Source organism: Pterocles gutturalis, unplaced genomic scaffold (genome assembly GCF_000699245.1).
Source record: "Pterocles gutturalis isolate BGI_N339 unplaced genomic scaffold, ASM69924v1 scaffold12143, whole genome shotgun sequence".
NCBI lineage: Eukaryota > Metazoa > Chordata > Aves > Pterocliformes > Pteroclidae > Pterocles > Pterocles gutturalis.
Genome location: NW_010123127.1, coordinates 337 through 22,726, shown reverse-complemented (window position 1 = coordinate 22,726; position 22,390 = coordinate 337). Strand labels below are relative to the sequence as shown.

The 22,390-nt window shown below is 39.0% G+C and overlaps 1 protein-coding gene across 1 annotated transcript; it reads right to left on the bottom strand.

Moving 5' to 3' along the window:
- Positions 1–19,317: 19,317 nt before the first annotated feature.
- Positions 19,318–22,070, bottom strand: CFL2 (cofilin 2 (muscle)). Its single transcript, XM_010077792.1, has 3 exons — positions 21,763–22,070; positions 21,586–21,662; positions 19,318–21,494 (listed from the first exon to the last, which is right to left on the bottom strand). Exons 1-3 carry the CDS (start codon positions 22,020–22,022, stop codon positions 21,382–21,384), a joined length of 450 nt encoding a protein of 149 aa, XP_010076094.1. The 5' UTR covers positions 22,023–22,070; the 3' UTR covers positions 19,318–21,381.
- Between the last annotated feature and the right edge of the window lie 320 nt (positions 22,071–22,390).

The window sequence follows — 22,390 nt, the reverse complement described above, 5'->3', positions numbered from 1 at the left end:
GGCGTGTGTCACAGCCGACTCCCTTTTCCCCTTCGCTCCCCGGGTGTGCGCTGGCCCGGGCTGCAGGAGCGGTAGCAGCAGCAGCGCTCCCAGGGCTTCCTGATGGGTCTGGCGAGCACCGAGCCCCTGATGTGTTGAAAGCGCAGCCACCCTTCGATGTTTCCCGTGCGTGCTTTGCAGAAGCGAGACTGGCTTTGTTCATGCGTGCAGAACTCCAGCGCTCGGCACACTGAGAGCAAGTGTGCAGTCCTCTGGAAATGTGCGTCACGAGCAGAACCCTGTCTGCTGTCATCCCTGACCTTTATTCCTATCCGACTGCTTTCGTGCTGTGCTTTCCATCATTTCTGCAAGAGATGGACTTTGCAGCACCAGCCCTTCACCGTTTACGTGTGTGTGAGACTATGCAATTATACAGTGCTAGAAATTAAGTGGTTCGTAATATGCCCTTCATTTATGGGCAGTTATGTTATTAAAATTGATGACTGCCTTTCAGTCAGGCTGAAATGGAGCCTTTAAATGCCCCTTTGTCTAATGACAGTGGAAAACATCAGCATCCACAGACTAAACGGGATGTAAGTGTGGAAGATGAGGAAGTCCATGCCTGAGACTGCATTTTTCTGTGAATCAGAGCTGGAACAGCCTCAGGGTGGGGTTTTGTGGTCAGCATAAACCGATCAAAGTGTGTGCTGTTGCTGAGAGATGGTGGCAGGTGAGGACATTAGCACTGCCATGGGTGTACAGTCAGACAGATGAGGGCATTGATCCAGCTGCAAATTAATCCTGCCACAAATTATTAGTTTCCATCGGAGTCAGCTCCATAATACAGCCAAGCCCACAGTTACACAAGTGCTTGTGAGACAGGACCACCCCTTGCCACAGCAGCACCATGCATTTAGCGGAGACTAAGCCAATCAGGAAACTGCACCTTGAGAAATGCTATACATGCAGCCTTCAAGAGAAGTGAAGAGAAAGCTTTCTGAGCTCTGTACCACGTAAAAGTGTGCTTTGGAATTTGGAAATGGGAATTGTGTCTTGAAAAGTGTTCTCAGTATGGCTGCAGGAAGAGGCCTTTGAATATGCGTTTTGCAAATAATTTAAAAAGCTGTTCACTAAACAATTTTCACATATGCAGTCTGTTTCTGTCTTGATACAGACACATGCAACATCATCCAAAGTACTGATGTACCACTTGGGCCAAGAGAAGTAAAAACATTTTACAAGATACTAAGAGAGAATATGTGACCTCTGTTTAAATACTGACCTTGTCAAGCTGAAGGGGTAAAGACAAAGTCACACAGGAAACTTACTTCAGGGGCTTCGCCTGCATGCATTAGCATCCTGTTTTGTGCACGGTCTGGGCTCAGTACCATACTACCATTCCACCCAGCAAACATCTATTTTTCTGGAAAACTAAAATCGGTGAAAGCATGAGCTTTTTTTTTAAAAAAAAAAAAATTATTACTTATTGTTAATACATTTTTGTAGGACCAAAGAACCCAAGTCAAAGAGTTGAGAAAAGGCTTCACAAGTAATAAAGAGACAATTCCCTCTTCCGGGCAATAGCTAAGTAGTCTGGCAGGATGATCATCTCAGGTGCATCTACAAAAAATGGGGTCGTATGGCTTTCCAGTGTGGCTCTGGGAGCAAGCAGTTCAGTCATGTTTTGGACAGCACAGAGGCTCATGAGGGACATATTCCAAAACAACAGCAGTACTGTGGCTCTAAGGGTGCTCTGTACCAAAGGATACCAAATCTACCAAGCAGCAATACTGCCCATGATACTGATCTTTTTTCCTGCCCTGATCAACCTATCCCAGCTCCATGTCTTGCCCTACTTCTGTCCCCATGCTCCTCCCCGCTGGCAGAGCAATGCTTGCTGCATGCTGCTTCTGCTTCAGTGGCTGAGAGATCGTACGTGCCATAGGGATATCCTAGCTAGTAGGTAGAAGAATACTACCTCTTCTCACTGCTCTTCTGTCAAGACTCAGTTTAATAAGCCTGCTTTGAGCTGCAGGATCACATTTAGTTTCCTTTAACAGCTGAGTTCACCCCACCTGAGGAGTTTCCATCTTGGCTGTTTGCACAGTTTCCTCTATGTCTACATAACAATAATAAACCAGGTCAATAAACTAAATATAACCCAGCAAGAGTGAAATTACACATTGTAACCGAGGGAGTCCGGTAGCCCTTTTCTAACAGCACATTCCTCCCTTCCTTCTCCACGCACCTGCGTACTTCAAACCAGCTCTGGTCTTCAGCAGGCCCTGACTCCAGTCAACCTGTCTCACCAGCAGAAAAATTACACCGGATAAAGGAAGGGAAAACTGTTTTGACAGCTGAGTTGCATTGACTCTGATAAGCTGTATGGCTGGCCCAAAGGAGGAAGCAGGAGTCTGAAGCCAAAATAAAGGAAAGTCTCAGGGCTCTCAAATTACATCTTGAAAAATTATTCCCTTTACCAAAAACATCTCACTTATGCTCCGGGATGTGCACTAACTCATTCAGCTACTCTTTTTTGTCTAATTTATCTTCTATTTTTTGCTAATTTTTTTCTTTTTGGCTGCTGTGTTTTATTTTGTCTCATTTTTAGCTGCTAAACTCTTGAGGCAAGGGTCATCACTATTCTGAGTTTACAGAGCCATAAGTAGAAAGAGGGACCAACTCTGCGCCAATTAGGGGGAAACTGCTGCACTACAGTAACACATAGGTCTTCAGATTTTTAAAAAACATTCCCCTGCAAAGAGTCATAGTGTCAGTAGATGGTGCTATATACATATTTTTAGGAATGCTTTTTGGCAGAGGTTCACCCAACCAGTAACATTTCCTTTTGTGTGTGAAGTCCCTGGAAACGTAGAAGCCACAAAATTTAAGAAATATTTGGCTTTGGGGTTTTTTGCTTTTTGGGTTTTTTTGTTTGTTTTTTTTTTTTTTGTTGTTGTTGTTGTTGTTTTTTGGGGGGTTTTTTGGCTCAAGAAATCACTGCAGAGATCTAAAGGCTTTCCACTCCACGGCATCATGTCATGTAGCACTACCAGTACTGTATGGCTGATCATGGCGTGATTCAGTGAATGTAAGGGTTAGATGTATGCAGGTGCTGTAGTTCTGATATTTCATCAGCTGGTATACATTTTTTAAAAGTGTGAGGAACTATTCTTCATGCACTTTTCTCTTTCGAGAAGTCTCTCGACTTCCCTGTCTAAACCTAATTACTCTCAGTTTCCTTCAAACAACCTCATGTATTGTTCACATGGAGCTCAAATCCATCATCTTGCAGACAAGTTGTGGTGATCAGGACCAGCTTTCCTGTATCTCAGTGCCAGATTGATTCCTCCTTTCATTTCATCTTTGAGATCAACATATTTTATTCCCTTACATACTTAATTTAAAATTTCTCTACTGCTGCTAACTGAAACTGTGTTAAGGAACCATATCATTAAAGCTATATTGCAAAGTTTTTTTGTGCCAGAGCAGAAAATTACATTTAAAAAAGATGAATCAATATTTACCTTTTATTTCTGTGGAAAAATAGAGCTTTTAAGTGTAATGTTTTCAGAAGATTAAGGCTGAAGGAGAAAAAGGGCTTCAAAATCTAATTATAAAAACAGTCTAAAAAGCTCAGTTAGCAATAGAGGCTTTTTACCTGTTACAGAGATAGATCACTTTACAGCAAAAAATGACTATCAAACTGATCCTATCCTTTAGGAAGACAAAGAGGATGTGAGCTGCAGGATTAAAAGAACAGAGGGAGAAAAACATGTATAATATTCTCAAGAAGAAAGCAAAATATAGCTTAGTACAGTTATGTGCCTGATAACTTCTAGCCATTGTGAAGAACAATAATTTCCATCAGGAAAAAAAACAATCTGTTTCTCAGTGTGGAATAGACTTCTGTGAATTCCAAATCATAATGGGGCCATATGCAAATAATAAGGATGTGTGGGTTTCTATTCAGCTGGCAGGGAACCTGAAAAGGCTCACTCGGCAGTTTTAAAAATCCTAGCCTCCTTGTGCCAGATGCTGACTATACATATGCATATACTTTGTAATGCAATTCACCACACTTCTTCCCTAGGAAAAAAATCAGATTTTTTTTTTCCTTCTGCCTTTTTAAAATTCATTTACATGGCATTATAGACACATTCCATCTTTGTCTGCCATGAATGACTTAGTGCCTGTACACAGCTACACGGATACAGAAAGTTGAACTATCTAAAGCCTCATTTTTCACCAGTGCCATGAAATAATTCCAAGAACCTGTAAAGGAAAGAATATATTATCCAGTAAACAGAGGTAAAAATCACTTATCCTGAGCTCTGAACCTTCTGAAGCTTTTTTCTTCTTTGGATTGCATACTGTTATTAACCTAATCGTCATATTTCTATAACAGATTGCAGGCAGTCATTGCTCTACACAACTACATTATTGCAAATGTGTGCACAAGGAGACTTCATCTCCCGTAGCTCCTATAGGATTGTCTAGGAAAGAGCTTATAAAGAAGGTCTCTCCTTCCCTGGCACACATAGAAATGTTTATAAATGTAATCACAGACTGATCATCATTTCAACTGCCTACTCTGGATTTAAAGCCATTGAACTCATCTCTTTTCCTAAACTGCACTCCCTTCTCCTTTTTAAAACCACCTGAAACATGGAGCACTTCAGAGAACATTCTGAGGGATTCCTTTTTTCTCACCCTTACCAATTCTTAGTATGTCTTTCTTTAAGAGAAAGCCAGAATTTCTGGCCTCGCCTTTGCTCCAGACTAAGGGTTTTACTTGCACCAAGTATTGGCACTTTTTTTTTTTTTTAATTATTGTAACAGAATTTATTGTTATAACACAAACAGGAAAACCTTTTTGTTGACATCGCAGCTGAGACCAGGGAGATTCCCCACATTGCTTCTCGGGTTTTTAATTTTAGAGCTTCCTGGTTTAATCCCTAGGTTGTGGAGGACAATTAAAATGCTTTGGGATATCAACCTCACAGTAGAGATTTAAGTCTATCAGTCAGTAACTGCAATGGTAGGAGCATTATGGGAGACTTCTCCAGAGCAGTTTTATTACTCTTTTCATGTAGATGTTGGCAAATCTGAGGTAAAAATACCAGAAGCCCATTTACAGTAGAGTGCTTTCATCAGGGCTAGCACTGATAATTCTTGTCAGGGCTAGGAAATAGTAAAATAGATTCAGAAAAAAACCTCAGTATAAGTAAGGCCTTGTTGATGAAAGTGTGCCCAAGAAGGACAAAAAGCAGATTTGCTAACACTGACCTCATACACGTCATTCCTCAAAGGCCAGCTCTGCCCCAGCAGGGCAGCACCAGGCGGGGCAGACAAAGCAGCTCTTGTCATGTCTTGTCACTGGTACAGTTACGGGTATCAGGAAGGACTGCACAATGCTGCTTATTTTGCCAGAACAGACTGAATGACACTTTCTGCCTAATTCAGTAGATACCTATTGTTGGGGACTATTAGTCATTATTCTTTGTCTTTTGCTCCCTGTTACCTTACATCCTTTCCTCTGAATACTTTTTTCTTGCTTTTCAATTATTTTCCCCTCTTTTTTAATATTTAGCATTTTTCCTTCCTAATCTCTCATTTCCTTTTCAACCTGTCTCTTCCTTTCGCTTTGTTAGACCACCCCGTTCCATGTCCCATTTTCCTTTGGTCTTGCCTGAGGGCCACTGTCTGTTCTCTCCAGCTCATCACAAAATGAGACCTGGTGTCCTTTGTCATCAGCCAGCACAGCTTTATGATGTTGACCAGGCCAGGCTATAATCTGGAATGAAGGCTAATGGAATATCATTTGGATCTCCATTAGCACCTTATTGAGTTCCAACAGTCCCACGGTCAAGGCAAAGATAGCATGATACTATGAGAAGTTATATCTTTGTAGGCAGAAATTAGAACTGTAATTCTGTATTTGGGAGCAAACAAGCCTTGTGGTGCTGTGTGGGGAACTAGAGCGTTCAGTATTTGAGACACTGATCTCTACTGCATGTGGTCAGAAAGAGAGCTATTTGTAATGTTTGTGAGCAGGTCCAGGATCAGCTCTCCAGAGAAGAACCGAGCACAGTTACGGGTGCTTTTTGTCCCAGCTGGTCAACATATGGTAGAGGGGAGAAAAGAAAGCATTGGTGCTTTGACTTTTTTTTCTTTTTCCACACCCACACCTTTTGACTTATGGAGTTTTACATCTGAGTGGGTGGATCTGATGGTGAACAAGTGAACCAGCTTCACTGAGAATTTTACATGTGGCCAAAGGGAATGTTGGGCTACATGGGTGGCTGAGCAACGGGAACCGCCTAGCAAACGCTTCCAGTCCTCCCACTGGGAGCAAGCTCTCTCCTTCCCAAGGTACAGAACCAGACCTGGAACATTACTTTGGGTTTGGGAAGCTCAGCTGTGTTAATGTAACTGTTGTGTTCAGATCTGTCCACAATTATCACAGCAACTGTGATATGTAGGGCCAAATCCTGGTGATACATGGGATAACACGAGCACCAAAATTTCTTCTATCAGGGAAGTGTTTGACTCCACGCAAAAGGGAAGGGGATTCAGTGTCTTGTTTATTGCTGTTGAGTTCCCAGACCTCCATGTTAGCTCCCTGCCCCTGTGGTAGACAGTGTAGAAGTTCACAGAGCAATACATACCGGGACTGGAACAGGGAGCTCAGGACTGGTGAGGCATCCTCATCTAGGCCAGGGGAAAAAATTAATTAATTCAGACCCTCCTCTGGAGTGAGTTCCTTGTACTTTGTACACTAGCGCTGTTAAAGACAGCTTTGGCACTGAAAGAATAAGGACATACAGAATGGAGGTACAAAAGAAACAAAGACCCTTAATAATCTTTATTTTTGAGAATTATTTCAGGGAGCTTATCCACCTGAGCAAGACAGTGAGGTTACACCTCCTTCCACTCAGCAGTTCTGCTAGTGCAAATCAATGTTTTTTTCATTAAGGTCAATTGAGCTTTCCTGATTACATGAAGTCAGGATCATTATGCACAATTTATTTGCTCTAGTCATTTGGAAATACTCTATAATGGGAAATCTTTTACCCCAGCTTCTTTTATAAAACACAAAGGACCCATACAGTTTCAGATCATTTTGCTCCAGTCCCACCTTCTCAAAAAAATTCCTTTTGTTATTTCTCACTTGAGGGGGCAGCTATGACTAAGTAGCTGAACAAAACCTTCAGATTTACCAAACCTGCAATGCAGATCATTTCCCACCACTTAAGGCAATGCTATTCTTGGAACTCGCACTTCAAAATCTCCCCACCCAGAGAATCAGTGCTTTAGGACAAAGGTAGGCACCAGTGTAAAGCCCAATTGCAAGTGCACCAAATTAAACTTTTAGGTTAAATTTTGCCTTTCACATCTCATAGAAAAAGAATTTATTTGTTGTATTTCTTATTTTACATCTCTGTATAATCACCCAGCTGTGGCACTGAAGACTGAGGAGTTCCAGAAATATGTACTGGTAATGGATTCCCCGTCCAGTCTGGGCTGACTTTTTAGCTCTGGACTTCATGTAATCCTGTTTCCCAGTCATACTGTTGCAAAATCAGCTCTGAGCCACCAACAGCTAAGACTTTTGCTTAATCCTGACTACTTTATGTTAGAATGTACACTAATTTCTACTCCATAAAACACCCCAGTGTGCTGTAGTGGTACAATACTGTATCAAATCCTGCAAGCACAACAGAATTGAGTTACATAAAATTGGTACCTGTGGGACAAACTTATGGCAAAGGACAGCAAAAAGTATCATATTGGTGATTCATTTGGTGATGCTCTTTCCTCTGTAACGATTCTGAATCAATGCCCTAAGGTACAGGGGGCTCTGACTTCCACATGAATCATAAAATGGTTTGGCGGCTTGAGATGTGATTGTGTGTGACATACATAATCTTTGGGATGAGCTAAAGCAAATACCAAGAGCAAGTAAGGTTCAAAAAGGCTCTTAGTTAAATCTACACATTTTCAGCTCAAGTCCCCTCCTAGGATTCTAGCAATTCTAACTCCCTCATCTTTGGGTCACTTGCAGTTCACATCTGGTTCTGAATCTAAAACACATCAATGCTGAAATTCATTTTAAGGATGTGCAACATCACAGCTTAGTCTGAAGTGCTGCCAGCAATTGATTCATATCAGGCAACAAGCCTATCATGTAGGGCTCCATGGTAAGATAACAGCATGCCCCACTGAAAGTTGGCTAAATGATGCTTGTAGAATTTGTGAATGCCACCTGCAATAAAGGTTATAGCTGTTTCACTGCTTTCATATTTCCTCTCTTTTATTTCTGAGATGCTGTTTTATAATTATTAACAGAATATTAGAAAATTACTAAACTTGTTCTAATTCTTAGCATTTTTATTTTGAATGAAGCACCAAATATTTGAGGCTTAATTTATTAACAATAAAAGTGAAATACCGATCTCGTAATATTAATTTTTAGATATATTCAAGAAAGGGAATAAGTGGCCTAGGCAGCTGCCAAAGCACATATGTCTGAGCTGAATAATGATCAGGATTTTATGACACATTTGGAAGGGAAATGTAATAAAAGATAAAGAGAAGTGGGATAAAAATACCCATTTATCATTAATAAATTATTTTAGACTTGTTTGATACATTTATTTGATAAAATGATTGCCTGTTCTTTACAGAGATAGACACTAGACCTGATCTCGCTGGACTTCCTGAATGTATTTTATATAACATTAATTAAGATGAAAATCAAGACTAACGTATGAACTGTAAAGCATATAAGAAACTGACTGCAGAGGAGTCTTTTGTTAGGAGAAAGGGGAATTATCAACAGTTTTCTAGATTAACTCTGGGAACAATCTTATTTAATCTTTCCATTAATGACCTTGGCACAAAAAATAGGAAGTAAATGAGCTAATTAAATCTGCTGACAACACAAAAGTGGAAGGTACTACTGACACAGGAGAGGACTGGAGTATCATCCAGGAAGACCTTCATGACCTTGAGGATTGCAGTAACAGAAACAGGGTGGAATTTCATGGGAATGAAGCAAAGTTATGATCTTGGCCAAAAGAAATTTCTATAAGCATGAAGAAAGAGCAGAGGAGGAGAAAGAAGTAGATGTATCAGTCACATGCTATATATCAGACTTTAATGGAAGAAGGTATAAGATCCTATGATGCAGAGAAAAGAATGCATTAATATCTTCATAGCATGTAGTGATCAAGCCTCGTCAAACATGTTCAGGAAAGATAGATTCAAACTCAGCCAGGTACCAAAAAGTGCTGCTAGGACAATTAAGGAGATGAAGAAGGCTATCTTACCAGAAACATCTTGGTGTGAACAAATAAAATAAGAGAATATAACATCAGGCCATAAAAAAAGGGAAAGGGAAGGCTGTTCAAAGTAAAGAACAATAGAGGTACAAAATAAAAGCCCAAGAGTACATTTAAGCTGGAATTTATATAAGGTTTCAAAACATCAAAGCAGGATTCTAGAACAGTGTATACATCACAGTAGTAGAAAAAAAAATCACTAATTTAAAGACGAACTTGCTAAATTTGAAGAGAGAAAAAAAAAAGGAGGGGGTTTATATGGCTTGATAGTTGGAATAGCAGGTGGTTGGAGTGAAAACCCCATGGGGTGGCTTCAGGTTCTCCATTCCCTGTTAGATTTGTCATAGAAAAGTGATGTGTAAACTTTGATGTGTGCCACATGGAGTCCTGACCTGTACCAGCTCTGCTTACTACAGGTTTGGAGCTCTGTGATCAGACTTGCAGATATTTCAGGTGCTGTGGTACATCATCTGGCCAGAATACCGGTATGGGAAGTTCGTGTTCCTTTGGCTGTGATGGCCCTGTGCTTCAGCAATGCACAAGACCAAACAGTACCCACATGGGAGGAAGTGAACAAAATAGCTTTAGCTTGTTCAGTATGCCCGCTCTGCAAGCCCTGGCAACACAGGCAGTGCTGTATTTGCAGCAGAAACTGATTTTTATAGAAGTAGCTTACAGGGATGCCTCTCACTTCCCAGACTGTGAGTGTGTGGAAGCATTTCTTGGCATCTCATCATTGGAGCTTAGGCTGAGAAAAACACATTCAACTCTAATCAAAGACAGTGATCGAGAGATTATTTCTGGAAGAAGTAAATAAAACACACAGTGATGTTATGCCATAAAAATAAAAGAAGGATTCTTCTGACAACCAAGTCTGATTCTTAAAAAAAAAAAAAAAATCACCAGGCTTATTAAAGAGAAGTACTAAACAGACAAATAACATGAATAAGGTGTGTGTTAGATGTGGAGATGTTCATGTTACAGCAACCAAGAGCTGAATCTACAGAATACAAAGTGAGCTGGATGTGATGATACATCATCACCATGATGATACAGACATCATCATGTCTGATTTCTAGATGTCTGCTCCCTAATCACTAACTAGGGACTTCTTCATACAAAACATTGGTACAGTTCTGAAGGCAGAAACCAGGCAAGCAAGACCCTAATCAGTAACCAGTGTCCTTCAAGTTGTAAAGTTCTGGTGCATCCAGTGTGGAGGTGACTGTGGGTTAAAGCACTTGAGAGGGTGACATCTGTACCTTGGCAGCGTCAAAGTATGAGTTTTGGCCATCAGGCCAGGCTGACACACAGGAATACTGGTGAGGCCCCTAACCTGCAGTCCAGCAGAGACTGGAGTCCATGGACATGGTTAGGGTGCTAACGTATGGATTAGAACCATGTCTAGTCAAGAGAGAGGTGGATTCAGGTCTCCTCCATAATGGGTGCATTTTCTAATTTTTTAAAAATCTTTTTGTATAAAAAATTGAGGGCCTCACCCATTTTCTAATTAATATGGCAATAAGACTGGTCTGTGCAACGTTTGTGCTAAATCCAGGGCTGTCGGTGTACCCTTGCTACCCTGGGCCAGCAGGGACACTCTGGCAGGACAGCTCAGCTCCTGCCTTACAAATGGGCCTTGATGTCAGAGTCGCTTTCTGAACTTAAATTCACAAAAATGAGGTGGGCTTTTGCACACATACAGAACACAAGTAGACAGTCATGGATACTGATCCAAAAAGGTCAAAATTGGTTTTAACAGACACATGATAAAACAACAGCACTTATCATGGATTTCATGCATTTAAAAAGTGAGAACTAGTAGATTAAATTAATAACACATATTTAAAACAACCTTTTGATTAAAGGAAGCATGGCTGCATTTCTTTTATATGTTGAGACCAAACACATTTCAGTCTGGACTTTGTTGTCTAAAGCTATAAATCCATTATGCATGCTCTGAAATACGTGTAATGCTGGTAAAATATTAGTCTATGTCTACTGTACACCTAGAGCATTCCCCTGCTGCCATTACATCACACCGTACTGTTCTAATGATTCCAGACACTAATGAACTTGTAAATAAGCATTGCTAACTTCCATTTTTTTAATGGAAAAAAACCACTGATTATGCCTGGATTACATCAGTCCTAAAACAAAACAAAACAAAACAAGCAACCAACAAAATCAAAATCAAAACAAAACAAAAAAACCTTCATATATACTTAGCACATGCATGCACTGGTTGAATTCCAAATACATATCAGGTGAGCTATTTTGCCTGTTACTCTTGTTTTCTAACTAGTCTGTAGTAAACTCCTAATTTGCTTCTCCACTCAAAACACCTCTAGACAGACAGTTGAAGCTGGATAAGCAAAGTTTGTCTCAAACTCTCGAGAAGTGCTGGCCCTTCGATATTGAAAGCTTTCTGATGTGCTGTACATGGAGCATGCTTGCCTACACCCTTGGGAATACTATGGCATGGCAGGACTCCCAGTCTCTGAAGTGCTTGTAGTCAGCACTTCAGAATCTGAGGAATTCAGTTAATTCATATCACTGGTCTTCATGGGGGAAGGGTGGCCAAAACACTGTTATAAGGGGTGAAGAAAGGAAGCAAGAGCTGGAGTCAGGCATGCATATGTCTGCTGTGGTGCAACTCCAAGGTTCAGCTTAAGTTAAACATTAAAATACCTTTGCATGTCTTGTCTGGTGTTATCAGGGGCTGACATTTGATGGCCGGTATATGCCATCATGCCTTCCTAAACAAGCAAAAAAATAACCTTTCCAAAATAAGTGAGAAGTGTAGATTCCTAAATTCACTGTCTGGTGAAGGAGGGTTAAGCACCAGTAGAAAAGAGGGGGAGCGTTCAGCACAGCTTCTGCAGGAATCCCCTTCTCATCCCACACGTGTCATTAGATTGTCTTTGTTATGTTGTCAAACAGCACCCTCAGATGGCCCTACTTCATATATCTCTTCATTACAGACTTTTTTCTTTTCTTTTTAAGAAAATGAAATATATCCTCACTGCAATGCTGTCATTTTCTAGTGCTTGAGACTGCAGAGAAAAGCTGGAGGAGATCAATTAGGCATAATACAAGGTTTCAGAAAAGGAGGCAGATTAAAACTCTTAAAAGATATTATATTAATATAACTCTGATTATGCAGAAGGCTGCTTCTTGCCTTTTTTTTTTTTTTAATTTTCTGAACATGTAAAGTTGGTAATAGGGCCTGTAATCCTTGTGGCAATTTTCTATACATTTTATAATACAGAGATTTTCTTGATTTGACTGTGAAGTCTTAATGAACCATGCAATTAACTCTCAGGTTTCTATGTTGATGCAAAGTTTATTTCATGCTATTTCTACAGCTTCAGTTTTCAATATACCATAAATTCATGCATCCATAGCATCTCTCCACAGTGTAAGTAGTTATCACTTCTGTGAAAGTTAACAGCTGAAACCAGCTGCTTTAATGATTGCAAAAAAAAGACAGCTTAGGCTTCTGGCACTGAGGAAAACATGAAATAACCCAGTACTGCAATTCCCTATCTAAATGATGGAGTCTGGATTTCAGAATAAAACTCCATGAGCAGAATGGAAAAACATCTCGACATTTCAGACTCCTTGCCACTTTGGTAAACTGTAGCCAAGTTTACTCTTGGAACAAATCTATTTGCAAGTATAAGGCTACATATTTTTAACAAGAGAAATTGGTAAATGGATCAAAAGTGGTTTGTTATCTTTTCTTCTCTGCTCTGTGTTTACGACAAAGACTAAAGCACACTGCTAGTATGAAGGAACGGGGATCAGAGGTAGCAGGGAGTGAAAAAGCTGGTGATGAGAGGAGGTGAAACTGAGATAACTGAGATAAATGGGAGGATTGGAGGAAGCGAGTGAGCAATTTCTGCATGTAGGCTGGGGGGGAGGGAAAATGCTTTGGAGGAGAAGGGACACAGAAAGCCAGTCAAAGGGGGGGAAAGGATCAATTTTGTCATTTTCCTCTTTAAGGAAACAAGACATAGCAGGACATTTATACCTGTTCAAAGGGAACAAATATTACTATGTATGAAAGTGACAAATTCTGATCTGAGAATATTTTTTATTCCTTTTGCATACAGCATGACTTGTAACTTCACTACCATTAAATGCATTTTACGACAGTGATAACGGATACTACGGCACCACAACACCCTTTCCATGAACTCTTTCACACTGTGCCCAACAGATGGAAAAGCAAGCCTGATAACAAAGCAATCCCTAAAATAGATTAAGGGAACCAGTTGCTTCTATATCCTTCACTTTAGTTTTCAGCCCCTTAGAAGAGGTTGAAGAACTACATTTCCACTAGTTATGAATCATCTTTTTAAAAACATATGTGAAAACATTGAAACATTCATCACAGGTATAAATATTCTATTCCATATTTATCTGGAGAGCTCCAAGTTTATAACAATGGAAAATTGTCTCAGACTAATATTATAAAGTATCCAGAATATCCATCTCTCTCAAATGCTGGTGCAAGGTTGATGAGATGGCCTATGATTATTTCAGGATTAAGCACTACAATAATAATCTCATTCCCACTGAGTGCTCCTATACACACTCAGCAAATCCATTTGTCCCTTTTCCTTATCTGTGACCCCATCCCTATAGAAAGAAATAGCTCCATAAAACTGGGTCAAGCAAACAGTTTCCTCTTTCCTACAGTGACTGTATATTTTATATACATAATACCTCCTTCCTTTGATAACAGTTTAATCCCATCCCTATTAGACTGAAACAGAGTCAGTGTGAGGAAACTGAGAACACCAAAACCAAATAACCGACAGATCTTCATGGGGAATTTACAGCATAAAAAACTTGTTAGCAGTGAAAAATGTAAGCTTTAAAACGTTACTAATTTTTTCCCCACAAATATGCTGCTTGGTAATTAAGTTTTTATCTCATAGCTCAAAAACACGTGCATGTTCATACTAATACTGTAAAAAGTGAGTTACAAAAATCCTGTGTTCTTGTCCATTAACCACTGAATGTGATCCAAACACTACTTTAAGAAGAAACTGAGAGGATCTATATTTGTGCACAACGCAAGATGCTGATGCAAAGAGAAATAACTCTTCTCATCTTCCCACAGTTTGCTATTACAGCAGAAAAACTGGTTATTAACACTATTAAAAAAAAAAAAAAAGTAAAAGCATAAAATTCCTGGTTCCTTAAATACCTAGACAAATAAAAAAGTATATTATTCCATTTCCTGGATATTAGTTAGTAAACCTTTGGAAAAATCTTATCTTCACTATTTTCCAAGGAAAACAGTTGTTAAAGTAAGATTCTGAACTACTGTCAGTGTTAAATATATTTTTATGTGTCATTATTACTTTGTGCACAGGATAACTGCAGATAAACACAGAGCCATGTGCTTCTTGAATCTGATGTGCACAGAGCTGATGCAGCAACCCTGAAAGAACAATTCCAGAGTAGGCATAGCCTCATGATGTTAGAGAGACGTTGCAGGGACAGAGCTGGAGTGCCAGATACTCAGGCTCTCATCACAGTTCTTTTCTGGAATTTACCAAAATGCGAGCATAACTCAAGTTGGACAAGATCATGTTTTGTACCTGCTACAAGAGCCACAATAGCAGAAAACAATTATGACGTCCGCATGTAATTGCAGTGCTCTATTTTGTCCTTATGCTGCACAGTACCATGAGAAGCATTCTTTTCTCCCTTCTGGGAATCAGGAAAAAATAAAATTCAGAGATGAGATGGTTGACTGTATTACCATAAGAAAAAGCTACAATTGCAGTCTGTCCATTCTATGCAGAATGAAAAAGGAGATTAAATGCTTTAGACATTGCTGTCACAGTAACCTCAGCACATCCCAGGGTAGGAAATCTATGCAGCTGTGCAAGAAAGCAAAGCAAACTGTTCTGGTGTGACTGCTCCAACACTTCTTCAACCCCACCATGTTCAGTCAGAAGCTCACTGGAAGACCACTTGACTCTCTTAAGAGAGTTGTCATCCTCCTTACAAAACTGAGACCAGTGCATAGAAATAAAATTGATTTAAGTTATTACTAACTTTGACAACAATGACTTTTAAATGTTGTTTATGCTGTGTTGCGACCATCATATTGGCAATGCTGAACTCCAGGCAGTCAAAACTGTAATGGAGCTGCAGTGACTAAATTAAAATAACAATGAGACCAAAGCAACTACCAGAATTATTGAAAGGTTGTGTATCTAAATATAGGTTGTCCTGAAGATACTTCCAACCATTGCACTTGCTGAAGTAAATCTACAAAACTAGCTAGAATCAAAGCCAGGTGGTTTTGTCAGAACTCGTAAAAAATTTTCTTTTAAAAAGTGGTTATCACTGTGAGCCTGACAGCTGTTTCACTCAGCCTTACCAGTGAACGAGGCATTCAGCCAGCTTGTAAAGTTTTTATCTGAGAAAAATTAAGACATTCTTCTCTGTTTCCACAAATTTTCTGGGTTGGGCTGTTGCACACAAGCCTGAACGGGCTGACATTCTCATCAGAATAACCCAACAGTCAGAGATGGCATGCAGGGCCAAACATGTTCAGCGGCCACGCAGGCTAATGCCACGCATTTGTTTCCTATGGGCATTCTACAAGATGCCTTTCTACCTCAGTCACGCAGAATAAATATTGTTTAGGAATTCTGGTTACTTGGAAGGAGAGTTCTGGGAACCGATTTTGAAGTGTGGATGCAGAGAAATAATGCAGCACTATAAAGGGAATTCACCAATGCAGAAGAATAAAAACCTTCAGGTGACAGATTCTGCATCAGTATAGTCAACAAAGAGCTAAAATTATGCTACTGCTTCTTAAAAGAATTTATGCAGGCAATGAATTCTGTGGACCAGGAAGTGTTTCATCTCTAAGTCATGCTTAAATAACAGGGCTAAGACTCTAAAATATGGCCATAAATTATATTTGTCACTTGCAGTCACCTAATTAAGAACTACACCAGTTCATCCTCGCTCCCAGTGCAATAGCTCAATTATTGTATTTGGTATAATTAAAAAAATACACATTTTTAAAGGGTTGTTCAAATGCAGGTTGGGTGCACCACCTATATGATATTGCTAACCAAAAGCCCCATTACAGCATGGCTCATACTTACAGGACTAAAACAAATTTCACCAATACAGAGCTGTATGTTCACATTTCATTGCTTAAAAGCATTGAGACAGTTGAGATTGTGGAATCAGTATGTTCAGGCAGAGCAAAAGATAACATAAACTCAGTCTTTACAGTTGCAATCTCATGCTGAAATTAAAAGGAAACAAATCTTGTGCTGTAACCCCTTTCCCCTGCCCCTCCTCAGATGTACAGGTCTCTATGAAAAACTGCTTCTTCTAAACCCTCCTTGGCGTCTCTGCACCTTGTTTGCTACATGCACATTGAATTTTCTGTTGAAACCGCTAAAATGGAAAAGCTTAACTCCCACATTAGCCTTAATAGAAGGTCACAGATGAAAGCAGTGCTGACACTAAGAGGAAGCAGACACAAATAAGGCTCTCTAAACTGATTCTCAAAATCACATCTCTTTTTTCAAGGCACCCTATACCCAGCAGCTGGGCTCACCAGAGAGTAACTGATGCTTTTAACTTTCTGCATAATAGAAAAGCTTTTGAGGACCATAATATTACAGTGTTTAGTTTCTCTAAATCAAATCCCTACAATCACAAACAAGAGAGGGGGAAAACAGATACTAAAAGGTACAAGTGGAGATTGTCCGTAAAGCTTTACAGAAGATGGTGGGCAGATGGTAGGGATTTGCAGTGACACAGCTGTTCTTAAAAACAAAGAGGTGGAAGAGGAGACGGCATGATTACAGCTACACACACATTCCTAAGCCTGTTCACACAAGTATAAAAATCAAGCTAACAGTGGGAAATTGAAGTTGGTATATTTTTTAACCATCTGAATTGACATTTAGAAACTTTTAAAAATGATCAGCAGCACCTTCAAGTTTCTTTTCCAATCACATTTTCTAAGTAACCATAAAGTAAAGCTGACAACAGAAATATTAACCTACGAGACATTAAAAAGACAATGTCAAAATTACTTTCAGTGCTTCCAAATAGCACACATTTTTGCTGTAAGCCTCACAATATAAAGACAATTCTATCATATAATCACATTTTTTACACTGCATCAGCTCACTTTCTTCCAAGTATTAAAAATGACTTGTCAGTGTAAACATACTTTTTGCTACCTTAAAAAAAAAAAAAAAAACAAAAAAAACCCCACACAAATCTGATTTTCTGAGCATATGAGCCAGGACCAACACAAGAAAAAGGTTATTCAGCATCAACCCACTAAAAACTTCTTCATACCTGTCTCCAGAGCCACTGGTGCTGGCTTTTGCTATAGCTGGGTACTGAACTGAACGAGCTGTAGGTGAAACCCATTACAAAATCGCACATACTCCATGCATTTACCCCACGATCTCTCATTTCACAGTGTCTGGGATGCTCCCAATCCAAAGACAACAGCAAAGTGATTAGTGTAGGTGCTGCCTAGCACACAAACAAACTCAACATCTGAAGACATTTAAATTAATTTTATTTATGCCAGGTTTTCAAGATCAGAAATATTTCAAAGAAATTCAGTATTTATAGACAGGTGCTACATTGATGATCTTTCATCCACCATTAGTGCCGTGTTTTCACTCTACAGTCATTTAACTTGCCACCACAAACTAAGGGGAACTTACATAAGTTTATAAAAAATAGACAGACATGAAAATTTGGTTTATACTGGAATTGGCATAAGAGAGTAAAGCTTATAATCAAGTTGTGGCAACTGCTGTATTCCATCACCGTTCTGAGGGAATGATACAGCAGAAAAAGACCCTTCCACTTAGAGAAACACTTTGGGTTTTATCTGAACATACTCAAAATCCTTTTAAAGAACTGACTAGGAGTGATCCTTACAGTCAAGTCGATATAAATTTAAGCTTTGCATTTCTAAAATCGCCACAAGCATAGACCTCACCTACTCACACTAGGCTTGGACCGATTTCCCTTTTCAGAGAAATCAAACCTGTGTGTCTATACCTCTTCCAGGATTTACCAAATCAAACAAAACTGCTGGTTTTGAAATATTTTTTAAAAGAAAAATGCCATTTCTGCACAAGCTACTCTCATGAAAATTTAATTTAACATTTCTTTATCAATAAAATAACTGAAGCCAAGATACCCAAGTCACATCTACACGGAGATACACAGAAGATATTCAGCTTGAGAGGATTTGCCTCCACTTCTGGATCACAATGAGGCCCTCACCATTTTGCATAATGACAGAAAACAACAGCTGACAAACCATTTTGGAACAGATGCCAGCTGTCTCTCAGTTGTTTTATAACTCAAACAGTAACAGTTCTGTAGCACTTTATTGGTTTGGGGTTTTTTTTTGTTTTTGTTTTTTAAAAGCAAGCCATCTGAATTGGACCTCTCATCAGTCAGTCAGTCATTTCAAGAACAAACTGAAGGCAGGCTGATCCTTTTGGATCCAAAACTTGTTTTGGTAGGAATCTTACATAAATACAGTTTGTGCTTCAATTCTATATCTACTTAGACTGAGCTAATATACACTTAAGCTAGTTTTTTTTTTTTTAAAAAGTAACCTTCAATATTCAACTTAGAAGCCACAGACATCTTTCCAGACTGTTTGCAGCAGAGACAAACAATAAATTTAAACACAGTACTGCTTAAAAAAATTTACTGTTTAAAATTAAATTCGAACGGCTTATTAAAATTTAACATTTTCAGTTTTGGCTTTTTCTAAATAAACCATTTATAACTTGTGAAAATCAGTTAAAAGATAATTTCATGAGGCTGTACTGAACTCAAGTCAAACATAAAGCACAAAGTAGATCTTTACATTAAACTGGGCTTTGCACACAATGTGAATAATCAGAAATAAGGAGACTATTTTGAAGAATATTTTCTTTTTTTTATCTAGACAACATGCATACCATCAGTTACTTCTCAACCTTAAAAGGTACCTGAAAGGAGAGTTTTGTAGAACAAAACCAAGAATCATTAATACACCTAGTAAGTCAGTGGTCATTGCGCCTTTTTAGTTAAATTCTAGTAAAGTTTAGTCTACACAGAACAGCTAACACAATGAGGTGTGCAATTCATAGGGATAGCCAGAAGCCTGAAACAAAGTCTTAAAGTTCTACAGGACAAGAGAGCCGAAACATAGTACCAGTACATTATTTAAACTATTAAATAAAAACAAAACAAAAAAAAATTATTATTATCCGTTTTCTTGTTGAAAAAGGGCTATGGACTGAACATAAAGGGCCCGTATTTAAAAGCTCCACAGTTCTACTACTCTACCAACTTTTTAAAATAAGGTAATGATAAAGAACATTCCTTCTAGCAGCATGTACAGTTCAGCTGCGAGTGGCTGCCTAACAGCGCTCCTTTATGCATACCAGGAGAAGCATGTCCAGTTTTGCCATTTGTGGATAACGATGACAAGATACAAAAGCATGTGTTTGCCATAAATAGCTCTGGCTAACGGAGGATTGCTCACACAGAGCAGATCAAATTCTCTATAAGGAGAGCATTATTTGGCTACCAGCCAAAACATGTCCCCGATGGAAGCCTCAGTAGTGGCAAACACTTTCCAGTTCTATTTACACAGAAGCTAACAAGTAGAACGGTTCATTTAGGCTATTTCTTGTACCAAGTCCGCCTTAACTGCAACTCTCAAGAAACAAAAATCATTTACCAGCTTCACATTCTGCATATAACTATTATTACCCACCATCTCACCAAAAAGACTGTGAGCTGGAAGACTTTGTGCAAGGTTTTGCTCTGACATGTAGAACTTTAAGAACATTCAGGTACAAAACACACTGCATGGTTAATTACTTTGTATTTTTACGTTTCTGACACAAGTGTTTCATGGAACTAATGGTCTCTATTAGTGGTAGCTTCTTTACTTTAACAGTAAACTAGGATCAGGTCCTTTATCAAATGATGAGAACAGAGCCACAAAGTATTGTAAAGCAGTGCCTAAATCATCATTAGGAATGAAAAACTTGCATTATTTAAGATTAGATTAATGATTGTTTATCTTTACAATACTTTCCACAGAAGTTAAGTTATTTGAAATATGCTTAAATTAAACATACTTTAAAACTATATTTTCCAATGAAAACAAGGCAACGTTCTGTAATAAGCCACAAGTTTTATTGCAACGTGGCCAGTTTTTGATCTCAAAAAAACAATGTTCCATTTAAGGCTCCTTTTAATACAGAAATTGCCACCATGACTGATGTTTTACAAAACTTTAGTGTTTCAAGACTCACATGGTAAACAGATAACTTCTACTCCTGTTCAGTAGTGTACATTCAATGGAAAACAAAAGGCATCATAACAGCTACTTCATTTATAAAGATATGCATGTAACAGGAATGAAACTGAGGTACTACAATAATTTGATGACACAGTTACAGCAACTTAATTGGCATTCCTTGTGGGGGGGAACGGGTCAAACATATTACAAAAAAGTGCTTTAAATGCATAGTGTTGTGTGCTGCCATGTCATAAAATAGGCTTGTCAAGGCAGGTGAGGTGTATGAATGCACAAGAGCCTCATGGAACTGCAATCAAGTGCAACTGTAAGTAATACTGTATAGAGTCTACCATCCGACCAGTGGACAATACTTTCAAGGCATTCAATTAGCTTACCCTTTGCTGTCTGCTAACTATTCACATTAACTATCACATTCATTGTACATGTTGCAAGGAATGCCTGCAACGTCAGTTTTGGCTAAGAGTATGACGTGAAAGCATTCCTTGGATCCTACATAAAACTACCAGGATTAAACAGTCTAATGGCAATCACTGGTAGACTGCTTAACAATGACATCTCCTTCAGGGGCATTAGGGAAGGGACTTATTTTTTGAGGAGGGAAGGGGACAGGGAGACTAATACTATTCCAATTGAACGAGCTGCAGAAATGGAAGCTCCTTAGATCCAGATGGCACTTGTCTGTCTTTTTTATAAGGGTTTTCCTTCAAGTGAAACTACCACGTTGCCTCCCAATTTCTCTCCAAGTGTTGAACGGTCCTTAATATCATCCAAACCATTTACTTGCCACTCATGTTTAATACCTGAAAGACAGATGGACAACAATGTACTTGTGAGAACCTCAACATCTAAATGGCATTATATTTAATGAGCGAAACGTTTTTAGGTCTATACCTGTAAATTTCTTTTTAATGGCATCTTTAGAGCTTGCGTAGATCATCTTGCTTTTTAAAGGTGCACTTTCAGGAGCCCTTGAAAGGAAAGAAGAAAACCGTAACAAAACAGTTATTCAGTCATCCAGTGTTAACTCCAGAATATTCAATTTTAACAGCAAACTTTGCTTTTACGCACCAGAATATAAATACCAGGTCTTCTTTCTTAGATTCCTTTGTCTCATATGTGGCATCATACAAAGCGTATCGGCAATCGTTCAAAGGTAACAACTTCACAAAGGCTGTATAGGGGTCCTCCACGGTATCTCCAATGTCACCAACCAATATCTGCTTTGACTCCTCTACAATTATTTGTTTTTTGTCATCACTTAAGCAGAAGAGAACGGCTTTCTTTCTTTTTTTAATCTCTTCTGGGGTTGAAGATTTCCTTACTTTCATGTCATTAAAAACCTTTATGACTTCATCATTCACTGTTACTCCAGAAGCCTGTAAAATGAGATCAAAGGAATAATTTGAACAGCAAAACTTAACACTCACTAGAAAAGATGATAGAGCCCACAGTGCTAGATAAAGAAGTCTGCCTGCCTCCGTAAGAATATACTGTACTCAACCTGAATGCACTATGAATTTAGTAATCTTTGCAGGATTGGAGCGGAAGATATAAAGGAGGTGTAAATACTCTCTCGCTGCAGATGCCAGCATCTTCAGCTGTGATTCTGGGTAGCAGTTTTACACAATTAGGCACACAACTGTACTACTCAGTTTTCCATTACCTTATCATATTTGGGGGAAGAAAAGGCGAGGGG